This window comes from Tachypleus tridentatus, chromosome 6, assembly GCF_004210375.1.
Source record: "Tachypleus tridentatus isolate NWPU-2018 chromosome 6, ASM421037v1, whole genome shotgun sequence".
Classification (NCBI taxonomy): Eukaryota; Metazoa; Arthropoda; class Merostomata; order Xiphosura; family Limulidae; genus Tachypleus; species Tachypleus tridentatus.
Window position 1 is genome coordinate 35,675,645 of NC_134830.1, and position 22,848 is coordinate 35,698,492.

General features: G+C 35.1%; 1 protein-coding gene across 2 annotated transcripts in view; it reads left to right on the forward strand.

Annotated features, from left to right (window-relative positions):
* LOC143252238 (nose resistant to fluoxetine protein 6-like) overlaps positions 1-20,294 on the forward strand; it is a 46,915-nt gene extending 26,621 nt beyond the window's left edge. For both annotated transcript variants that reach the window (XM_076504073.1, XM_076504074.1), the window contains exons 8-15: positions 2,097-2,189; positions 2,770-2,935; positions 5,747-5,826; positions 11,204-11,320; positions 13,881-14,001; positions 14,760-14,946; positions 16,091-16,233; positions 19,850-20,294. In XM_076504073.1, coding sequence (XP_076360188.1) covers positions 2,097-2,189; positions 2,770-2,935; positions 5,747-5,826; positions 11,204-11,320; positions 13,881-14,001; positions 14,760-14,946; positions 16,091-16,233; positions 19,850-20,086 — 1,144 coding nt within the window. In that variant the 3' untranslated portion in view covers positions 20,087-20,294. The remainder of the gene's footprint in view (positions 1-2,096; positions 2,190-2,769; positions 2,936-5,746; positions 5,827-11,203; positions 11,321-13,880; positions 14,002-14,759; positions 14,947-16,090; positions 16,234-19,849) is intronic.
* Positions 20,295-22,848: the final 2,554 nt, after the last annotated feature.

Here is a 22,848-nt window from a genome sequence, read left to right on the forward strand (position 1 = left end):
TTCTGGAAATATATTTTGCTTATTCGGTTGCTCCAGGGCATGGTTAAAAATAGGTATCAGTATGTTGTTGTGTAGCTTAAGAGCGATTAATAAGACCTCCAAATGCTTTCGTTATGCGATTAAATGAACAAAGATTTGTGACGTTAATGATTGGAACTTTCTTTTTCTATATTTGTTTGCTCGTGAGTTTATTTACGTACACATACATAGTTATTTATATATAAATGACCTATCTATCGAATCGGACCTAGGCTAGTAGTTATTCTTGATGACGAGAAAACCACTTAAAATACAAATGTATCTCAGAACAGCTGGTATAAGTAGTAACACTTTTACTGATAGTAAAAGTGTTAATACCCCTACCAGCCGTTCTGAGATACAGCCTAGTAGTTAACTATACTCAGACCGTAAATCAGAACGTTAGTATTTCGAGTTTTCACCGCTACAGATAATTGGCTTCACACTTTAGAGCCATGACTACGGTGTAAGAGTGGCGGTCAAATCCCACTGTTCAGTTACAATAGCCCACGAGTTGGCGGTGAGTACCGTTGACCAGGTACCTTCCTTCTAATTTATCATTTAAAAATTAGAAATGGAAGCCGAATGTTGAATATTTTTACATGAATATCTAAAACACACAAACAAAGGACATAATTACTATAAACAGTATATTTTTTGAATTTTTCAGTAACGTGTTGTTATCTATTCATACAAAGTCTATCAGTTCCTTTTCTTTATAATAAAAAATTATGAAAACTAAGGTTCTCTGCTATGAAACGTTAGATTCAATGAGAACTTCTCACTGTTGTTTTGTATACAGAGCGTATGAAAAGTCTAAAACCATAGTTCATCTTCTAATTTCGGATGGAAGACTGGTTTTCGAAGCAGGAGAAGATAGAGTTAATCCTGTTGTTAAACCAAAGTTGTTTCCAATTACAAAGAACATATTCTCTAAACTACGTTGAAGTGTCTGTTGTTTCAAACTCTTCAGACCCCCAGTACAATTCAAGTAAACCTGGTAAATATTCACTGAAGAGTTGAACTGTTTAGCATTTTTGAGTTATGGACGATATAAGAATTGTTTCTTGAAGAATTTCCTGAAGTTTTAAAATATTCACAGTTTTATTAATTTTCGCAACTGAAGAATCGGGTTGCTTTTAGATTTAAATGCTCTAAATAATGTCTGACATATTAAGATATTCCATTGAGAATAAACAATATATATTTTATATACATAATAATCTTCTACCCATCATCACATTGCTACAGAGATCAGGATTGTTCTTGTAGCTAGAGTGCTGTGACTGTTCGTTTGTTTGTTTTTGAATTTCGCACAAAGCTACTTGAGGGCTATCTGTGCTAGCCGTCCCTAATTTAGCAGTGTAAGACAAGAGGGAAGGCAACTAGTCATCACCACCCACCGCCAACCCTTGGGCTACTCTTTTACCAACGAATAGTGGGATTGACCGTCACATTATAACGCCCCCACGGCTGAAAAGGCGAGCATGTTTGGCGCGATGGGGATGCGAACCCGCGACCCTCAGATTACGAGTCGCACGCCTTAACACGCTTGGCCATGCCGGGCCTAAATTGTGAAAATAGTGCCAGGAGTGGGGTGCTGTGACTGAGAATCCAAGGTTCATGGTACATTTCCATTGCCATGAAAACACGTTTTGCACTTTGGGATTATGGGCGTGCTATAAAAGTGACGGTTAATTTCCATTATTCGATCAAATAAGAGCAGCATAAAGGTTGATGTTGTTGATCAGCTGCTTTCCCTCTAGCCTATCAGATAACAAAAGCTGCTAATGCCAGTCTAGTTATGACCTACAGTAATTGGACATTCGATTTGAGTCTAAATAATCCTCCTGTTCTCCGGTGTGACAGTTGTAAGATTTCGGATTTACAACGCTAAAATCAGGCGTTCGATTCCTCTCAGTGGACACAGCATATAGTCAGTGTGGCTTCGCTATAAGAGACACACACACACACACACTAAATGATCCTCCCAGAGATTCTAACTCCACACAGTTATTCACATTTCTTTACGTGTTTCATGTGAATGTGAGCTATATATTAATTTCGTTTTACTCTAGGGGTTTAACACTGACGTATACATCGATGAAAAAACTTGCTCAGACAAATGGCCGATTGGATATTGTACGATATGTGGTACATCGATACTGGAGGTAGGTGTGATCAGTGTGGTACTCTTTAATATTATTCAACATTTCTGTTGAGTAAGAAATAAGCTAAAAATTCATTATTAGTAAGTAAGTTTAAAATTGTGATACTTTATGGCTGTTTTCACCTGCTGATAATATTGTCATCATATATCGAACACTCTTCACGTAGAAAAACAAGTTACTTTACCCACGACTGTTTAAACCTTTAATGATTTTGTCATCATATACCAAAACCATTTCGCTACCCGTTAAGATTGAATGTCTATATACCTTTCACATTGTCACACAACTTAGATGTAACCACCGGTGGCATTAGTCTTTTTTGCGTAGTTTCTGTATATTGTATGAAGATAACCCTACTGTGCACTTAACTGATGTATTTGATTCATATATTTTTTATAAAAGTAGTTTGTTCATCCACTTCTGTAAAAAAAAGAAAGCTATTTTTAACATGTAGAATAAGAGAGTTTGTGTTTTGTTTTAATCCAAAAATTTCTTTTTTTCGTACATAGATCTATATTTGTATTTAAAACATTTTGAAGGTTGACACCTCCGCTATATTTGTATTTAAAACATTTTGAAGGTTGACACCCCCGCTGATGCTCGTCATATCATTGGTTTTTCTCCTTCCCCTGCTTTCTTCTGGACCATTGTGGTACAAATTTGTTGAGCCTGAAATTCAAAATTGTAGAGACACCTGGTGGGCAAACGCTTTGTATGTTAGTAACTTTATGGGATTATACAACGTCGTAAGTATCTTATACTAAACAAAACAGAACTTGTGTCATTAACAAATGATAGGTATAAAAGAAAAAAACTCAGTTGTCCTTGACTGTTGTTTGATATGTAAGAAAATGTTTATTATTCTTAATTACTGTTGAAAGTTTATGAGCAATATGGTTTGTTATGATAATAATATATTTTTATGTTTTAAATCATGAGTCGTTCGTAAAATAGAGAGAGAAAATAGTTACATAAAAGTTGTAATAGCAGAGAAGAATTGCTTATTTTATATCTAGTCTGGAAATTAGAATATTAATATATTACTTACGGAAACATGTTTCAGCATTTCTAGTTCAATCACAGCTATTTCCAATAATTAAAGAAAAATAAAATGTAGTTATTAGAAAGTTTTGTACTTAAAACTTAAAAACTATTCAGTTTACATTAAAGCCTAATGTTAACTAGGCTATTATGTAACTATGACTCTGTTAAGGTAGCCAAATGCCCTGTCATCTAATTAGTGACGCGCATGAATGGATTAACGAGATTCCCACTGTCCCTATCTACTATCTAGCGAAATCACAGCCAAGGGAACGGGCTTGGAGAAATGTCACGTCAGAGCTATTTTCGGACGGAAAAATAAAATGTAGTTATTAGAAAGTTTTGTACTACTTAAAACTTAAAAACTATTCAGTTTACATTTAAGCCTAATGTTAACTAGGCTATTATGTAACTATGACTCTCTTAAGGTAGCCAAATGCCTCGTCATCTAATTAGTAACGCGCATGAATGGATTAACGAGATTCCCACTGTCCCTATCTACTATCTAGCGAAACCACAGCCAAGGGAACGGGCTTGGAGAAATGTCACGTCAGAGCTATTTTCAGACGGAAAAATAAAATGTAGTTATTAGAAAGTTTTGTACTACTTAAAACTTAAAAACTATTCAGTTTACATTAAAGCCTAATGTAAAATGTACATTTTCACAGAAAACAATGTACCTGCACCCATTGTCTGACTTATACTAAACCTAGTGTTATCTGATTTAGCCAAGAACTTACTACTAGTATGGTTGACACCACGTAGCGGGTGATATATTAATATCATTAAATGTATTTTATTATAGTTTTAGGTTAGAGTTTCTCAAACTTTGTTTTTTTTATTTGGTTCTAATTTCAACCGTCGAGCACTTTATTTCTCTTTCGTAAATATGATCCTGAGGTTTGTTACTTTTATGAGTATTGGTCAGTCTAGGATATCTCTGTCTTCTCATTAGGTTGCAATATTTGTGGCCACTGAAAGGTCAACCGCGGTCAGTGGTTAGTGTGCTGGACTGTGGCACGTCTCTCCCTCCCAGAAAAAAATTGCATTCCGTATTTAGGAATCATGAGTACACTATAAGAGTAACAGTGAACTCCAGCTATTGGATTAAAGCAACCTAAGGGCTGTCAGTAAGCAGCATCATCTAAATGTCTTCTCTCTAGCCTTCCACTTCAGAATTAAAGACGGCAAGCATAAATAACCCTTGAGTAGCTTTAAGGAAAATTCAACAAACAAGTGACCACCAAGCTGGCCTTCTAGGGTTACTGACCAGATAGTCACGAGGGAAGACAGAGTTGCATGTGACACCGTTCCTAAGTTCGGACGGACATTTTGTTCGTTTGTTTTTCATTTCTAAATTATCCCAAATTTGATGTCTGTAGGGTTGAGCCGATCTCAAAGACGTCATATGATGATTTTCCGCAAAGAAGTCCAGGTGCTATAAACTGAACAAACTTTCATTACAACATCTTGAAATCATTGGCTATATTTCACGAGTAACATAACAGAAGAAACTAGAGGCAGAGCAATACTGCTCAGCCATAAACCTGTCAAGTCCTTAATGTCACTTCAATGGACTTTTGTGCTGTTGATCTGAATAAAGTTCACTTGGAAAAATGTAGACTTTAAATAATAACAAGTTTATGAAACTTTACAGAAAAGGTGGTTAGGGCGTTCGATTCGTAATCTGAGGGTCGCGGGGTCGAACCTCCGTCACACCAAACATGTTCGCCCTTTTAGCCATGGGGACATTATAATGCTACATTCAATCCAACAATTCGTTAATAAAAGAGTAGCTTCTAAATTAGGAACGACTAGAGCAGATAGTCCTCGTGAAAGCTTTGCTCGAAATTCAAAACAAACCGAAAAGAAGAAATTTAATCTGAAAGACACATCATTGCAGGCTTATTGTTAAGAAGCATATGAACATGATTTCCAGACAAAAAATATAGACGTAAGTACTGATATGCTACCTTATCATAGTTTTTCTAAAACTTCAAATGACAAACTGTATGTCTTTCATGAGTTATATCAAAACTTAACGTCATTTTAAAAATTGACGTTATGTGATACAAGTCACAACTCTTAATACTTTAATTTACATTTTAAACTATATATGCTAAGTTATAATGTTTACCACCCGACAAAATAGAAATCCTCTAAGTAAGACGGGTGATGCTGTGTAACACAAACTGTGTGAAAAAATACAGTTTTTTATTTAGAACAAAGCCACATGAGCTATCTGCAGTCCGTCACAGGGAATCGATTCCAAGATTTTATCGTTATAAGTTTATTTTTTAATTAATGTGGAAGACTCAGAAAATATTAGTTTTCGTGGTTTTGAAATCGTTCTGTAAGCCTCTGACTTTACAAGTAATTTTATTATATTGAATATTTTACTGGTTCACCTATAACACTTGAATATTCATCTGTAATTAATTAAAATTATTTATTTTTTAAAGTCTAGAGTCAACTTTTCTCAAGGTATGTTTTAATTTATTTCCTTTTTTTTTCAGTGCCTCGGACCAACTTGGTACTTAGCAGCTGATATGCAGATGTACTTGATATCTCCTATCGTTCTTATAGCTTTATATAGGTACACGATAATGTAGCTTTTTCATTTGATTATAACAATTTTCACCTCACATTGGTCGGGCCTGGCATGGCCAGGTGGTTAAGGTACTCAAATCATACTCCGAGGGTCGCGGGTTCGAATCTCCGTAACACCAAACATGCTCGCCCTTTCAGCCGTGGGGGAGTTATAATGTGACGGTCAATCCCACTATTCGTTGGTATAAGAGTAGCCCAAGAGTTGGCAGTGGGTGGTGATGACTAGCTGCCTTCCCTATAGTCTTACACTGTTAAATTAGGGGCGGCTAGCGCTGATAGCCTTCGAGTAGCTTTGCGCGAAATTCAAAATAAAACCCATTAGGTGTTTGTTGTAAACACAACAGGTATCCCTCAGATCGTAAAACAACTGAGGGCTTATTACCCGGGCATCCTGTTTAAAGACATTAAACGTCTTCCAAACGGAAGAATCATGTTAAAATGTACGGAACCACACGAATTTGCACACATTTTGGCCCACTGGCCCAAGGATGCCTTCGGGGTCCAAGCCACCATTAGCACACCAAAACACAACACTCCAAAGTTAACTGTTATTATCAAAGGTGTCGATTTCGACATCGAAGATAACGAGATCACGGAGGAGTTAAAAACACAAGGTTATGAGATTGTAAAATCAGATCGAATCATCTCTTTTAGAACAAAACAAAAAACGCCACTTGTCAAAGTAACCGTGAACAATAAAGACGACCAGGACAAGCTATTAAAAAACGGTTGCTTTTTATTCTTCAAAAGACACACGACCGAACCGGAAAAAAACACCAAAAGCCTATTCTACAATGTTATAAATGTCAAAGGTTCGGACACACAAAAACCAATTGCATGGCTAAAGACAGATGTGTGAGATGTGGCGGACCTCACGAGGTTGCTCAGTGTCCTAACGAGCGAAACCAAGTGTGATGCGCAAACTGTCAGGGCCCTCACGCAGCCAGTTAAAAAGGCTGCCCCAAATACACACAGATACGAAACAAAATTATTTTCAAAACCACGAACAGTAACAAACAACCTCTCAACACTCACATTACTAAACAACCACTACTAAAAACTCCAACAGACACTCAGATCACAAACACTCAGCCAAAACCAACACGTACATACGCACGAAAACAACACATACATTTAACCCTACGGAATTCACTACAAATTTATTAGCAATGCTAATAGAATTGAGTGAATTCCCTGTATTTGAATCAAGGCACGAATCACTCAAGGCTCTTTGCAGCCTTGCAAGTTATTACTTTCCCCATTTCAAACCACACCATCTTTCACTTAAAATTCATGCAAGGGAAGTAAAACAACACAATGATACAACACATTAAAATTTTACACATCAACTGCCAAGGAAATCTCAAAGATAAAAGAATAGAAATCTACAATATAAACAAACGTATAAATGCCAACATTATCATCGTATCAGAAACACTTTGTACAGAGAAACAAAAAAAATCACAATCCCCGGACTCATCACGCACAGCATACCTTACTCAGAAAACAATAGAGGTATAATAGCTTACTTTAATATAGAAATTTCGCATTTAATCTCAATAGAAGATTCCTTTAGATCAAACATAAATGAAACCATTTTTTGTAATATACACTTTAACAACCGGCTAACAATTCCAATTCTAGCCATATATTGTTCACCCACTAAAGATATTGACATTAACTTCCTACAAAAATGTGTTAACCGTAAACCCAAACCAATTATTATTGGTAATTTTAATTCTCCGCATACAGAACTAAGGGGGAAACAGAAACACACGCAGAGGGTTGTGTATAAAAAATGTTCTTTCTAGTAACAAAATGCACCTAATAAACGACCAAACACCTACACACTTTTCAGCCGCCAACGGCTCATATGACGTACTTGATTTCATCATAGCACCCAAGGGCACGTGACTCCCTCAGCATACACTTATACCAAAACAGATTGGCTCACTTTCAACACTACACTAGACTCATATCTACCCAATTGAACATGCTAACAACAAAACAGAACTAGACAACTATGTAAATCAAGTTACAGAAGCCATACATAAACCCATAAAAAACACAATCCCAAAAACAAGGAGAAAGCAATCACATAATCAATGAACTTTAACACCGGAAATTCATACACTGATAATCAAACGCAGGCAATTAAAACGAACACACTACATTACACGTGATCCATCTTTCAAAACACAGATCAATAGAACAAATGCAAAAATTAAACAAGAAATTAAAATAGCAAAAGAAACTAATTGGCAAAACTTCTGTAAAAACTTAGAAAAAATCAAGAACAATCCAAAAGAATTTTGGAAAAACTTCAAGAGTATTTCTTCAGACAAAAACACAAATCACATGCTACAACATATCACACACAACAATAAAATCGTAAGGACGGACGTAGAGAAAGCGGAACTATTAGCTGACTACTACGAATCCTCCTTCAGCAACCTAAATTTAGTCGACTTTGACACAAAACACCAACATCATGTCAACAACTTCATAAATACAAACCAAGCTTCATTCTCACCACGGTTCCCTGGCGAGACACTGGAAGCATACTCAAGTTCAATTAATAGAAAAATAACCATAACTGAACTAAAAATTAATATTAAAAACTTGAAAAATACTTCCCCCGGACATGACCAAATTCCAAACATTATTCTGAAAAAAAGCTCTACTCTCCTATTACAACACCTCACAAACATCATGAACATTTCACTAACAACTGGATATTACCCCGACACTTGGAAAAAACCCATCATAACCACGATTCCAAAGAAACAAACCAACAGAACCAATCCAGATAATTATCAGTCTATTAAGCTGCCTTGGCAAACTGATGGAGCGGGTTATCTCTAACCGTCTTCTCCACTTTTGTGAGACAAATAACATCCTTCCAGAATCCCAAAATGCCTCCAGGAAAAACAGGCAAACAACAGATCACCTCACACGACTCACCAAATCAGTCTATAAAGCTTTTAACAACAACCAAGTAACCATTGGTGTATTCCTAGATGTCAAAAAAGCATTTGACAGCGTGTGGCACAATGCCATCAAATACAAGCTAAACCACCTAAAGATAAACCCTACCATAGTTAAATGGGTATCAAATTTTCTAACAGATAGAACAGCACAAGTAAAAGTCAACAAAACTATATCAAAATCCTTCAATATAACTGCAGGAGTGCCCCAAGGATCAGTCCTTTCTCCACTTCTATATATTATTTTTGTCAGTGACATACCTTTCCCCAATTTAACATACACGCATAATTCACAATACGCAGACGACATCGCTATCTGGAGCACCTCCAGAAACCCAGTGATGGCCATGTCTCGCCTGCAAGAATCACTGAACAACGTCTCGACCTGGAGTAACAAGTGGAGAGTAGTTTTAAATCCAACCAAAACACAAGCAATCACCTTCTATAGGAAATTAAAAAAACAAAGAAAAAAATCTAGAAAAAATAAAACTATCACTCGGAAACACGCCCATTAACATGAGCAAAAACATCACATTCCTTGGCATCACTTTCGACACAAAACTAACATGGAAAAAACATGTTAACAATATACACTCATCAATTAGAAAACGGATTACACACTTAATGACTCTAACCACTAAACACTCGAAATGCTCACCAAACACCATTATCCAAACATACAAGGCTTACATCCGTCTACTAATAGAGTACGGATGTCAAGTAACATACAAAATGTCAAATAACACACTTCAGAAAATCCAAGTTCAACAGAACAAAATACTAAGATTTGCATTCAGTCTACCATCATACACTCCAGTAAATTATATACATCAAATCAGCAACTTACCAACACTAAAAAATAGACTAACGGAAATATCACTTGAATAGTATTTAAAAGCAGAAAACAGAAACAAACTAACGGCATCACTCTACAAATTAACTGGTGCACTAACCAAATATATTTCACCTTACAACATATTTCAAGAATCACAAGTCACACAATAAAGTATTTAAAGAACAAAACTCACGTTAATACTATCTATTTTCTTTTTTAGGTATCGGGCACAGGACAGGTAAAACTTTCGGCGCCTGTCCTGTGAAAGTGGGTTTTTCTCGGGGCGCTCCCGTTTCCCCCAACAGCAAAAACTTAGGCATTGGATCTTTAGATCCCAGCCAAGGCAACTATTGCCATGCCCTGAATCGGATCGTTTAGATTTATGTTCATATTTGCCGTGACATCTGCCTTTCGGGACAAAATGTGACCGTTTTCTCCAGTGCTGCCTGTGCCTCGTTCACGAATAATACTAAACTTTACTCCTTCACCCAAAAAAGAGTTTAAAAATTATTTAATAATAATAAAAATAAATAAATAAAAAAAGAAGCTAAATTCAATAACCTTCCACGAAAGGGGACGAAGAGGAACCACAACGTTCCTAAACACCCCAGTTGGAGAGAGAATTCTCACGATTTCTCTCTCTCTAAACTAAACCCCTGCCACGTTAGTTTGCGTTTGTAAAGTACAAAGCTACACAAGAGAACCTCTAACAAAACTCGATTTTTGGCACAATAAGCCCACGGTCTTAATTTTAACCTCTCGAGAGTTATCTTCTGTTTATCACAATATATGGATAAATAATATTGTAGATTTCTAACATTTTATGTGACAATTTTTTAAGTTTGTTTTTATAATGAAAAACAACAACAAAGCATTGCCAGCAACAATCATATCTGTAATGATACGGATTTAATTATTTTCTTTAAGATAGACTCCATTAAGCTTATCATTTTTATGTAACTTCTATTATTATTATTTATTTGTTCCAACATTGAAGATTACTTATTTCGTTTATTGTTCAGGCCTTGCATGGCCAAGCGCGTAAGGCGTGCGACTCGTAATCCGAGGGTCGCGGGTTCGTGCCCGCGTCGCGCTAAACATGCTCGCCCTCCCAGCCGTGGGGGCGTATAATGTGACGGTCAATCACACTATTCGTTGGTAAAAGAGTAGCCCAAGAGTTGGCGGTGGGTGGTGATGACTAGCTGCCTTCCCTCTAGTCTTACACTGCAAAATTAGGGACGGCTAGCACAGATAGCTCTCGAGTAGCTTTGTGCGAAATTCCAAAACAAACAAACAAATCGTTTATTGTTGTAATTCGCTTAATCATAGTTTATGGTAAAACAAAGCTCTATTAAAATATGTTCACCGCTTTTTAATAGTTAAGAGGAAAGACCGAAGCTAAGATCAACAATAACAGTCCAGTTTAATAATCTTACGCTTCGTGTTTATATATTAACGATTTCAAAGATTATGCGGTTTTCTAAAATGTCTTTATTGAAAACAGACGTTTAACAATAAATAATTTATATGTTTACCAACAGATGGCCACGAATAGGAATTGGTCTCGCCACCCTTGGAATATTAGTATCATGGGTCATTATCGCAGTAGTCACTATGTCGATGGGCTTTCCTCCTTCTGTTGTAATTTCTGACATCAAGTAAGACCCTAAGACAGTATTGTAACACAGATATTGAATATATTTTAATATCAAATATTTAATTTTAAATAATCCAGAGCAATTTTTGTTTAGTGCCGGTATTTCATCTTCCAGGAGTTTCGTTTTAGTGAATATAATTATCTAGCGATTAGAGAAAATCAAGATGAACACATTGCTGCTTTAAATTTTAGTTGAAGTCAGGTAGTTTTCTGTTTAGAAAACTCATTATATATGTATAAAAGAAATTCACTATTGAAATACTTTACGCATACGTTAATTAATTGTCCATTATGGGAATTTTAGGCAGACAAATGATTACTATTAATCACACATTCAGTTACTAATGCAACATTCGCTTTCTTTAATAAATTTTTCAGGCGTCCTTGGGTGGGAGAACAGTAAGTTTACGGACTTACAACACTACACTCGGAGATCAGATTTCCTACAGTAGATATCTCATATGATTTGGTTCTGGTTTGTTTATTTGCAGTTAAGCACAAAGCTGCACAAAGTGCTATGTGTACTCTATCCATCACAAGTACTGAAACCCGGCTTCTGACGGTGTAAGTCCGCAGACATACCGCTATGCCACTGTGTGTGGGAGGGAGGGGATTTGGTTCTGGAACAACTAACCTTTCACGTTTTATTCCTAATGTGTTTTGTTCGATAAGCAAATCCAATCGCGTAATAAATCTTAGCATTCAGTAAGCCTTGTTTTCAGTAAGCCTTGTTTTCAGTAAGCCTTGTTGTTTTCAGTAAGCCTTGTTTTCAGTAAGCCTTGTTGTTTTCAGTAAGCCTTGTTGTTTTCAGTAAGCCTTGTTTTCAGTAAGCCTTGTTTTCAGTAAGCCTTGTTCAAATTAGTTTTACCAACAGAAATTTCCGTATTGAAGAAATCAAACCAAAAACGCTTGGTTCTGGTTTTGTATCATCACAAATAATGAAAGTTGTTCATCATGCCTGAAAATGTTACATTTGATTTCCAGTTTTTCATTAATCATTCTTTTGTTTGACTTATAATTACATTTACTCAGAGCTCTGGTTATACACATAAAGAGTTGAAAGTTCGTTGAGTTTAATACTTTTTTCTGATTTATTTTTGCTTCTGTTTATTCATTAAAACTACGAGAGATGATTAGTTCCCGTTTCTTTATTACTTTCGTAGTTTTCAACTTGCTATTTTTAGCATAGTTAAGTTTTCTGTAATGAGTTATATGACGTGATTTTCATGATTATAACAGGAAACAATTTCTATAATGTTGCTCTACGTGTGAAGTACCATACATTTCGGTTCCGTATGTCTGCTTTCTAATTCTTATTGTAGGTAAATTATTGTATTGTGTATCCACGTTTTATTACCTTGTTTCATACTGTGAGAACGGTTTAGCAGAATCAGTCTAGACATTGGAAAGTAGACCATAAAGTCTCTTTATACAAATTACGTTCTTACTAACTTGGGCAAAAATAGCGAATTTGTCAGAACAAAACCTGATAAACACGCGTGAATAAAATATTTTAAATAGAATAAGCTCCATTACGTTACAATAGTAAATTTGTTAGAGTGAGGATTGAGCTACATTTGATGAAATAAATTACAGGAGTACCTCTTGAAATTGAAGATGGAGAAATTATACTAGAATGTTTTTAAACAGATTATAACAGCAGAATTTAAGAGGAAAATGAATTATGGCATGATTGTAGCTGAATAACTATGCTATCCTGTAAAATGTTAAATAAAAGTTGATTCTTATAATCAAAGTTGGTCCCACTTTCGAGAAAAGATCCTTTAAGGTTAAACACATAGTGAATTGAAGACTAAAGAAAAATCAGAGTTATCCAGCTAATTGTAAAATCTGAACAGTTAGTATATTCCTATTTAAAACTCATGGAAAACAACAACTAAGAAGTTCAGTTTTTGTTCGTTTTCAAGTACGTGAGTAAATAAATGTATTATTCCATAAATCCTGTATTTAAAGAAGAATCGTTACAACAAAGATACTCATTTGTTCGCAACTGTTTTGTTTTGAAAATTATTATTAGTTGTAAATACAACCTTTACGCACCAACTTTATGCTTTTAGCCAATTTGCGCTAATAATTCATTACACAAACTGTTCATTTATGTATTTAATGAATTATTCTCACTTCTAAGAACATAAATCTCATTGTTAATACAGTGTTTTTCTATAATTGAAAATCGTATCTTTTAATAGAAATTCTTATTATTACGTTGATAAGGTTTATTGAAGGTCTAAATTTGCACCAGCTAAATCTAATAAGTTTCAGGGATATTATAAAGTGATATATATGTTTAAAAAACTTGTTTCTCTCAAACTGTTTTATTAGAGAGGAAGCTCACGAAATATTTATTGATTTTCAGTTGTAAGAAAATTGTTTGAATATTAAACATAAAAATATAAAAGTTATAGCCATACATGAACATAATTCAACATTTTTATTTATGAATACTCACACAACTTTAAAGGTAATGAAGAGTGTTTGAAAATAATTGTTTTTAGTAGAATAAAAATTGTCTAAGATTTGTATCCTATTTTAATGCTTAGAACAGTAAAGGAAATGACCAGCTACGTTCACTTTATGCCATATGTTCATTTGGGCCCTTACTGTGTTGGGATAATTTTGGGATATCTGCTGCAGAAACACAAAAACATGAAAGTGAAGCAGGTAAGTGTCGGTGGATACTATGTATTTATTACACGATAACTTATTGCCATATTAATCCGGTAAGATGTTATTAGTTGAAACAAATGCGATTATATTTCGTAACGATTTGCAGTAAAAAACGTATTACAGTTGAGGCAGATATTTTTTGTCCTTTTCTGGGAGTAAAAATCATCCAAGCAAAAAAGATACAATTCTGAAACTGATAATAGCAAATGGAACAATGTGAAATTATGTTTATTGAATGAACCATTTATGTTTAAATGTTTAATCTTATTTTATTTTTTACCAACCATAACCGTTTAACTGTGCAGACGATCCTAATAGTCCACACTTGTTTAATTTCATTGATTGAGCAGCCTTCATACTTTTGTTTTTCAGCCGCGGCATATGGGTTCAGTAAACGAATCTGCGTTGTTTTTTCTTTTGTTTACAAATACATATTTTTAGCTCGTAACCCCGTCGTATCTTGACCAATTTTAAATCTAATTACAGTTTCGGGCTCAAGAGGCCAAAGCCTTTCGAATGATGTATTTCACGATGCTAAAGATGTCATAGTTTGAGGATAGGCTGGTAGAGATTCTGATGAGTAATAATATTGGATCGGGTATATACACGTTCCACGCTTGGTATTGCTGGTGAACAAAAATACAACTAATAAAAATGAAAAAAAGGTCCCATAGATCAACTTATATTTAATCCTGCCTGAGATAATTCCAAGTATAGCAGCCACTGAGGTCTCTTTCTTTCTTTTTTTTCAGGTTGTTGTGGTCCTTGGCTGGATCGTTACTACAATATCATGTTTGGCTGTGGTTTTCGGAGCTTATGACTGGCATAACGGAATCAAACCAAACATTTTTGTTAAGATTCTTTACAGTTCGGTTCATAGAAGTGTGTTTGCTTTGGGACTAGCTTGGATAATTTTTGCATGTACCAATGGTTATGGAGGTGAGAGTTCTCATCTATTATCTCAGATATTTACATTATATTTTAGGTCAAATGTTTACGGTAGGTCAATATATTATTTTTCTTAAAATAAGCAATAAAATTCTAATATCATCAAATAAAATGCACCAATTTCGATTGAATTAATAGAATGCACAACTACATTGAGAATTTACGTCCTAGTAAAAAAACATACGAGACTAAGGTGAAAATGTTATATCTTGTAGCTTGCTCTTAATGTTATATCTTGTAACTTGCTCTTGATATCTTTTCAACTCATTATAATTAAGTCGCTGCTCTATGTAAATATAAATTGTTTTGCAGTTATTGTATCTAGCACCTGCTACTTTTAATTATTCATTACTAAATATCACTTAGAACAGCATCAAAAAGGAAGAATGAAATTACATATTAAATGTCTGTTTCTAAAATGACTATTCTAAAAATAAAGTCTCCCGTGATGTCGATTATTTGCAGTAAATACAGTAGATAGCAGTAAACACAGTTAGATTTTACTGTTTTCGAACATCAAGTGAAGAAGAGTCCACGGATATTAGTGTCAAATTTCTGAAGACTGGAAAACATAATTCAAATAAAACTAAGGGAAAAGAAAAAAATCAATAACTTCCTGACTAGTTCAACTTACTACTGAAGTAGAGATGAACATTATACGTAGTTCAGACAGAACTTAGGACTAAAATGTTAATCTTCTATCAGAGCTACTTATTTCACAATCTAAAGATAATCTCAACCTTTAGGAAAACTTGGTGTTAAGTTTATGTTAAAATAATCTGATTTATAACACACACACACGTTAATGTTCTTGCTAAAACCGATTTCTAAAAGACTGAGACTTACTTCGAAGAATATATAAATATATATATATATATCAGTGGAGTTTCATGACAATATTTTGTAACAAATAAACAGTAAAATATTGTACGGTAGCACAATCATGCCACTAAATAAGTCAAATTTTTAATGCAACTTATAATAATACGTTTTTATCTAAATGTCAAGATCTGTTCTTGCTCTATACAGTGATAGCAAAGCTTTCAGTTTAGCTCAAATATTTAATCACAGCATTCGTAAAATAATGTTTTGGTTTTAAACATATGTTAGTTAAAATCGCTTATAATTTTAACAGGGCCTGTTAATGCACTATTGGCATGGAAACCATTTATAGTCCTTGGAAGACTGACGTATATGATCTACCTGGTGCATTCTTTAGTCCTGCTCACCATTCTGGGGTCAGTGAGAGAAAAACAGTTTTTCAGTCACTTCGAACTTGTGAGTCTTTCAATTATAAACGAATTATTTTCAGACGCGAATGCTCCTTGAAACAACTGGACTTTTACAAAGAAATGAACCTATAAAAATAATAAAGTCATCTAAAAAGTTTTCGTTACATTTCATCTAACTTGTCATTCAAGGATAGCATGTTTCGAAATTAAAACAGTACTTTGGTGATGTTACATTGATTTTAAAATGGTCTTGTATTTTTATAAAGCTTGATACTGACTTTTTTCAGTCATAGAATGCATTCTTTGGTGTTTGAGTTACACACGTAACGAAACCGAAACTTAAAACTGAAAAAGAGTTTTGAGTATAATTATCACCAGTTTCATCTTGATGTAATATCTCGTATATTATCATCTAAAATACATGAAAACCGTTAAATACACCAACAGAAATATGAAATCCAGGTCTGTAATACTTTAGTTTTGTTTTAAAGATGTTAAGATATAAAGTAAACAGAAATATTCCGAGACCAAACTTTGAAGCTAAGCCTATTTAGCAAGTGCAAGTTCTCCATAATATAGACGTTTTCCCAATTTGAATTTTCACATAGGTGCAAAATGTTTAGGCATTTCTTTTGTTTGTAATTATATTAATCTAGCTAATATGTCGTTTCGCTAGTAACGTTTTTAGAAATATGAATTTGAATGGTAATACTTATATTTATATTAAACAAAATAAGCTAACCTGCGAACTATTAAAATCATATATATATATAGATGGCGGTTGTGAATACTGTTACATCTTGATCCGCATGTCGTCTCAGTAAATATGCTGATAGAAATGAGCTTCGTTGTGTATTGAATAATTGTAAATAATTCATTAAACATTGATAGTACTGGTGGTAGTTGTTGTTTGTTATTAAGCACATAGCTACACAAAGGGCAATCTGTGCTCTGCTCAATACGGGTATCGATACCCGGTTTCTCGTACTAGAAGCCAGGAGATATATCTTTGTGCCACTGGGGGACAATACTGGTAGTAACACTCAAAATGTGAAAAGACAACTCAATGGCAGTTCATGTATAGTTATTTATACGTTCCTCTTTATAAAACTTATTTTAAATGGACCTTCTGTATTTAGCCCGGCATGGCCAGGTGGGTTAAGGCGTTCGATTCATAATCTGAGGGTCACGGGTTCAAATCCCCGTTGCACCAAACATGCTCGCCCTTTCAGTCGTGAGGACGTTATAATGTGACGATCAATCCCACTATTCGTTGGTAAAAAAAAACTAGCCCAAGAGTTGACTGTGGGTGGTGATGACTAGCCGCCTTCCCTCTTGTCTTACACTGCAAAATTAGGGACGGCTAGCGCAGATAGACCTCGAGTAGCTTTGCGCGAAATTCCAAAACAAACAAACCTTCTGTATTTACAAAAATCCACGCTTATAAAACAAAAGGAAATCCCTAATAACTGTGGTATTTGAAATTATTTTAGGCAGGGTTATAGTAGATTAACCTCCGATACATTTCCTTTTCATTTTTTATTAGCTATATATTTGTGCGCCAGCAACACCAAGTGTGAGGTGCGAACATAAAAACCTGATTCGACTTCTTGATTGAAATTCTCTGAGGCAGGATTAGAAGAAATTAATATATGAGACCCTGTGCTTGGTTAAATACATCGATTGAAAGAATTTGAGCTCCTGAGTCCAAAACTGTAATTATATCTCAAGTCGGTCAAGAAATGACCAAGCTATGGACTGAAAGTTTGTACTTGAAAAACAACAACAAAAGCAGAACCATTCTTTTTTAAGTCACTCAGTCGTGGCTAATAAATTTTATCTTACCATAAATTGAGTTATTATTCCTTAAAATGTCCAGAGAATCAGTAACTGTACCAGTATATTACATAATCCTAATTAATCTTGTATAAAAATTAACTATTTTAGTTCCTAGATTAATTTTTCGTGTTCATCTATGTAGATATCTTGTTTCATCAGAGCTTATTGATAATGTACACAGATTGCCAATAAGTAGCTTGACACCCACTGCAGAGAGAATACTATTGTCTTAAATAATAATAATAAAACTTGATACAAACAGTGCTCACTATTCGTTGGTAAAAGAGTAGCCCAAGAGTTGGCGGTGGGTGGTGATGACTAGCTGCCTTCCCTCTAGTCTTACACTGTTAAATTAGGGACGGCTAGCACAGATAGCCCTCGAGTAGCTTTGTGCGAAATTCAAAACAAACAAACAAACAAACAAACATATATAAAAACAGTGTGCAATCATCATTAGTATTTAGTGGATCTACTCTTTGATGTATTTAAAGTACAAATGGTATTTATAAAATCTGAAACCTAATCCTCTTGTATCGTACGTCACTCTTGGCAATGATTAGAGATGTTCCTAGAAATTGAATATTTGTGATCGGTCAAGAATGAACCACACGTGTATCATAGCATTAATATCCGGCGATCGACCATTCGCGGTGAGTGGTACTGCATAAATTTCTAGCCATCCTTTTGTTGCCGGGGCTGAATAAGCAGGATCCCCATTCTGGACGAAAACACTGTCTTGTAAGTTGATCAATTGGCACAGAGATATAGAGAGCGGTGATCTTCGCATACAACCAACTTTGTTCGTTCAGGTGCTCAGGTAACACGCCATACCATAATAGGGATACTACTGTTTTGTTTGGCTTGTAGACGGTTTTACGAAAGTTCTTGTGAAGGTTGACACTAAACCAAAAAGTGTCCGCTGCCAGAGAAATGTGCAAATTTGGACTTTCCTAAAAAATCAACCGGACATAGCCTGGTGATTGGGGCTTCGACTCGAAACCTGTGGGTCGCGGGTTCAAATCCTCAACATTGAACATACTTGTTTTTTCATTTGCAGGAATGTTATAATGTTATAGTCAATCCCATTATTCGTAGGTAAAAGAGTAACCCAAGAATTAGCAATAGGTGGTATTGATTAGTTGCCTTCCTTTAATCTATCACTGCTAAATTATGAAGAGCTTTGCGCGAAATTGAAAACACATCAAAGCAATCTGAAAAATCATGGTACAGAAAAAAATGACATCTGAGAATCCTACTGTTATCAACATGTGATACTGTCTGGGGTGAGATGTAGGCTTCCATCCAGCTACTGCACAAGTGTAGCCCTAACTTTTGATGGTATTGAGAGTGAGCCTCACAACGGTGGCAGCCGTCTTTTAGCATGAGTTTTTCTCCACGTGTCTTCTCTCAGCACGAAAAATTCGTTTTGTTAGTTCTAAAAACTCAAACCAATCATAAGTTTTGTTTTGCGACGTGACTGTGTTCACTGTGGACAGCTCTGTTGCGGGCATCTTCACGATTCTTCGCTGACCATAACTAAGCTCCCACAGTCCATTTATACGGCCTTATGAAACTCAGGTTAAAGTTATAAGGATTATTTCCTTCATGGGATACTTGTTTTTAAGATTTTTTGTTGTATTTTGTTAGGAGTTATTTGAAAATGTCTTTAGGAGGGGTGGTCTTATTTATTATTTCGAGAAAGTATATGTGTTTACCGGTAGGCTATATGTGTGTTTTATGTATATATTATTCTATACCTTGTAAATAAATCGTCCTAAAGTTCTTATTCAATGTACTTAGTAAACTCGTGCACTTTCTTTCAGGCTTGCAAGTTCCTGGTCTATCTTGCCATATCGATCGGAGTAGCTTCAGTTCTTTATCTGATATTCGAAAGTCCTTTCCTCAAACTAGAACGGTTTATCCTACCTCGAGTAAAGTCGGCCAGGAACGTTTCCACGATGAAACAAAATGGCGAGGTTAATCATAATGTTATACCAGCCAGCGGAGGGCAACAGTCGTTGGGAGAAAACGAAAATATTTCTACCTTCACTAAACTATAATATAATAATATACTAACTTATCGTTTTTACTATTCATAAGTGCTCCTGTGGAAAATAACATTTCATAATTACTTACTACTAAATGGTGTACGATGTCTTATACTATCAACTACCAGCTTGATAACGGCAGCAGCGCCATCACGAAAGTATTATTTCTTTGTGTAAGAAATACGTGTGTTTGTCGTAATAAACTTCTAATTGAATATAAGACTCAACTTAGTGTTATAAATAACTCAATTTACTTATCATTAATAATAAATAACGACGGCTAAGTAATACATACTCAAAACACAAATGTTTACTAATTAATCACAATAATGGCTTCAGTCATATTTATAATTTTTGTGTTTGTGTTACCGCTTTAATTTTTTTTTCTGCTGGAAACATGTTACTTTTAACACCCCACAATTGTTTATTTCCTTAGTTTACTAGAAAGACTTAACACAAACTCAACATGTTATATATGGTTGGAAAGCTCTGTTTATCATCTATCATTTAAAAATTATTATATATTTATGTAAGTAAAACTCCGAGACATTTACCTCAAAACACTGACAACATCGAACTGGACACATGAAATCCTAGCCCATAAATTGGTGTGTTTAATAATGGCAACTAACAAAATGCCATAATAATCTGTCTTCAAAAATTACCCGTAAATATTTTCAACGAATATATCTGAAAGTTAACAGCACTCTTCCTGGTCCGGCGGAAATAGGAGGAGACACATGCTCTCAATTATGATCCCAGTAGTGAAATGCTCCTTTAAATGGAGAATGGTTCCATGTGTATAACTCATGGAAAGCCGATCTTTTAGTTTTAAACTTAATAGTCACGGTTAACAAAAGCAAATGAGGTGCCTTCAATAGTCGGTATCCTTCCCGGAATGTGTTTCGCCCTCTTTGCACTTTTCAGTACTTTTAGATTACACATTCAAATCACGTACATGCAGTCTTGTTAGGTCACTAAAGACGAAATAAAAACGTCTAAAATACAAAACAAAAAGAAATAAGATGGTAAAACATTCAGAGTTCTCTCCTGAAAAAATAATCCAAAAGAACTCGGTTTGTCGGATTTCCTTTTTGTCTTAATTTTAAAAATATCAACTACGATCTGAGTTAAATATATGGAATGTAAGTTTTAAAAGCAGCATAATTAAGTACGGTAGAGATCGTGATTAAACAATATAGTGGACATGAGCAAAACGAAAGTTTATTGTACTTATAAAACTGCCTGACTCGCTATATATGTGTATATGGAATAAAAGAAATTAACCCAACTCCACTTTTTTTCAGGTCATTAATTAAATAAACCCTTATGAAGATGGATGTGTCTGAGGAAAACATCAGGCATATAATGCTTTATGAGTTTAAAAAAGGCAACAGTGCAGCAGAAACTACACGAAATATTCAAGGTGTTTATGGTGCGGTGTCTATCAATGAAAGAAAAATGTCGAAGATGGATTCAGAAGCTCAGGTCAGGTGACTACAGCTTAAGTGATGCGCCATATTCAGGTCGTCCTGTTGAGTTTAATAGTGACTTGTTGTTGACTACACTTGATGAAAATTGTGCTGTAACAGTTGAAAAACTAGCACAGAAGCTTAATTCAACCCATTCAACAGTTCACTGTCATCTGCAACAGCTTGAAAAGGTGTCAAAACTTCAAAAATTGGTCCCTCATGATTTGAGAGAAGCCAATCTTAGAGCTAGAGTGGACATTTGCACTTCTCTGCACTCTCGTGAATGTAACTCACCTTTTTTGGTCAGGTTAGTGGATATTATAAAATGGATATTTTATAAAAAATGTTAATCGCCGCAGACAATAGCTTAGTGCAGGTAAACTGAATGAAGCACAGCCCAAAATGGACCTCCACCATAGAAAAGTCTTGTTAAGCGTTTGGTGGGATATTGATGTTGAGTTGCTGCCACTCAATGTAACGATTACATCAGACTTCTATTGTCACAGTTAGAGTGCTTGAATGTTGCAATGAAAAAAAAAGAGGCCTGCTTTAATCAGTCGTAAAGGTGTTGTGTAACATCAGGATAATGCACGGCCCCATACAACAAGAATCACATCTGCAAAGATTGAAGAACTAGACTGGGAAAACCTCCACATCTTCCTTATTCTCCAGACCTTGCCCCATCTGATTATCATCTGTTTCAAAGTTTACAGAACTTTCTTGATGGAAAAGAGCTTGGAACACATGAAGATGTCAAAACTACCCTCTCTGCATTATTTTCCTCCAAACTCCAAGAGTATTATAGAAGTGACATTCAGAAGATTGCGAATCGTTAACAGGAAGTACAGGTCTGGCATGGCCAGGTGGGTTAAGGTGTTCGACTCGTAATCTGAGGGTCGAGGTTTCGAATCATCATAACACCAAACATGCTCGCCAGTTCAGCCGCAGGAGCGTTATAATGTTACGGTCAATCCCACTATTCGTTGGTAAAAGAGTAGCCCAAGAGTTGGCGGTGTATGGTGATGACTAGCTGCCTTTCCTTTAGTCTCACACTGCTAAATTAGAGACGGCTAGCGCAGATAGCCCTCGTGTAGCTTTGTGCAAAATTCAAATCAAACCAACCTATTTTGGAAAACTGCTGTAATTATTTAGACCTGAACCAAAACATAGTTAAGATTTTTTTTTTAATTTTCAGTAACTCAGTTTTGTAAATTTGACTTTCTTCTTTTAATACTCTTTGTCACATTAAATCTTTGTTAGTACAGTTAGCTAGGGTTATTGTTTATTATTAAGCACAAAGCT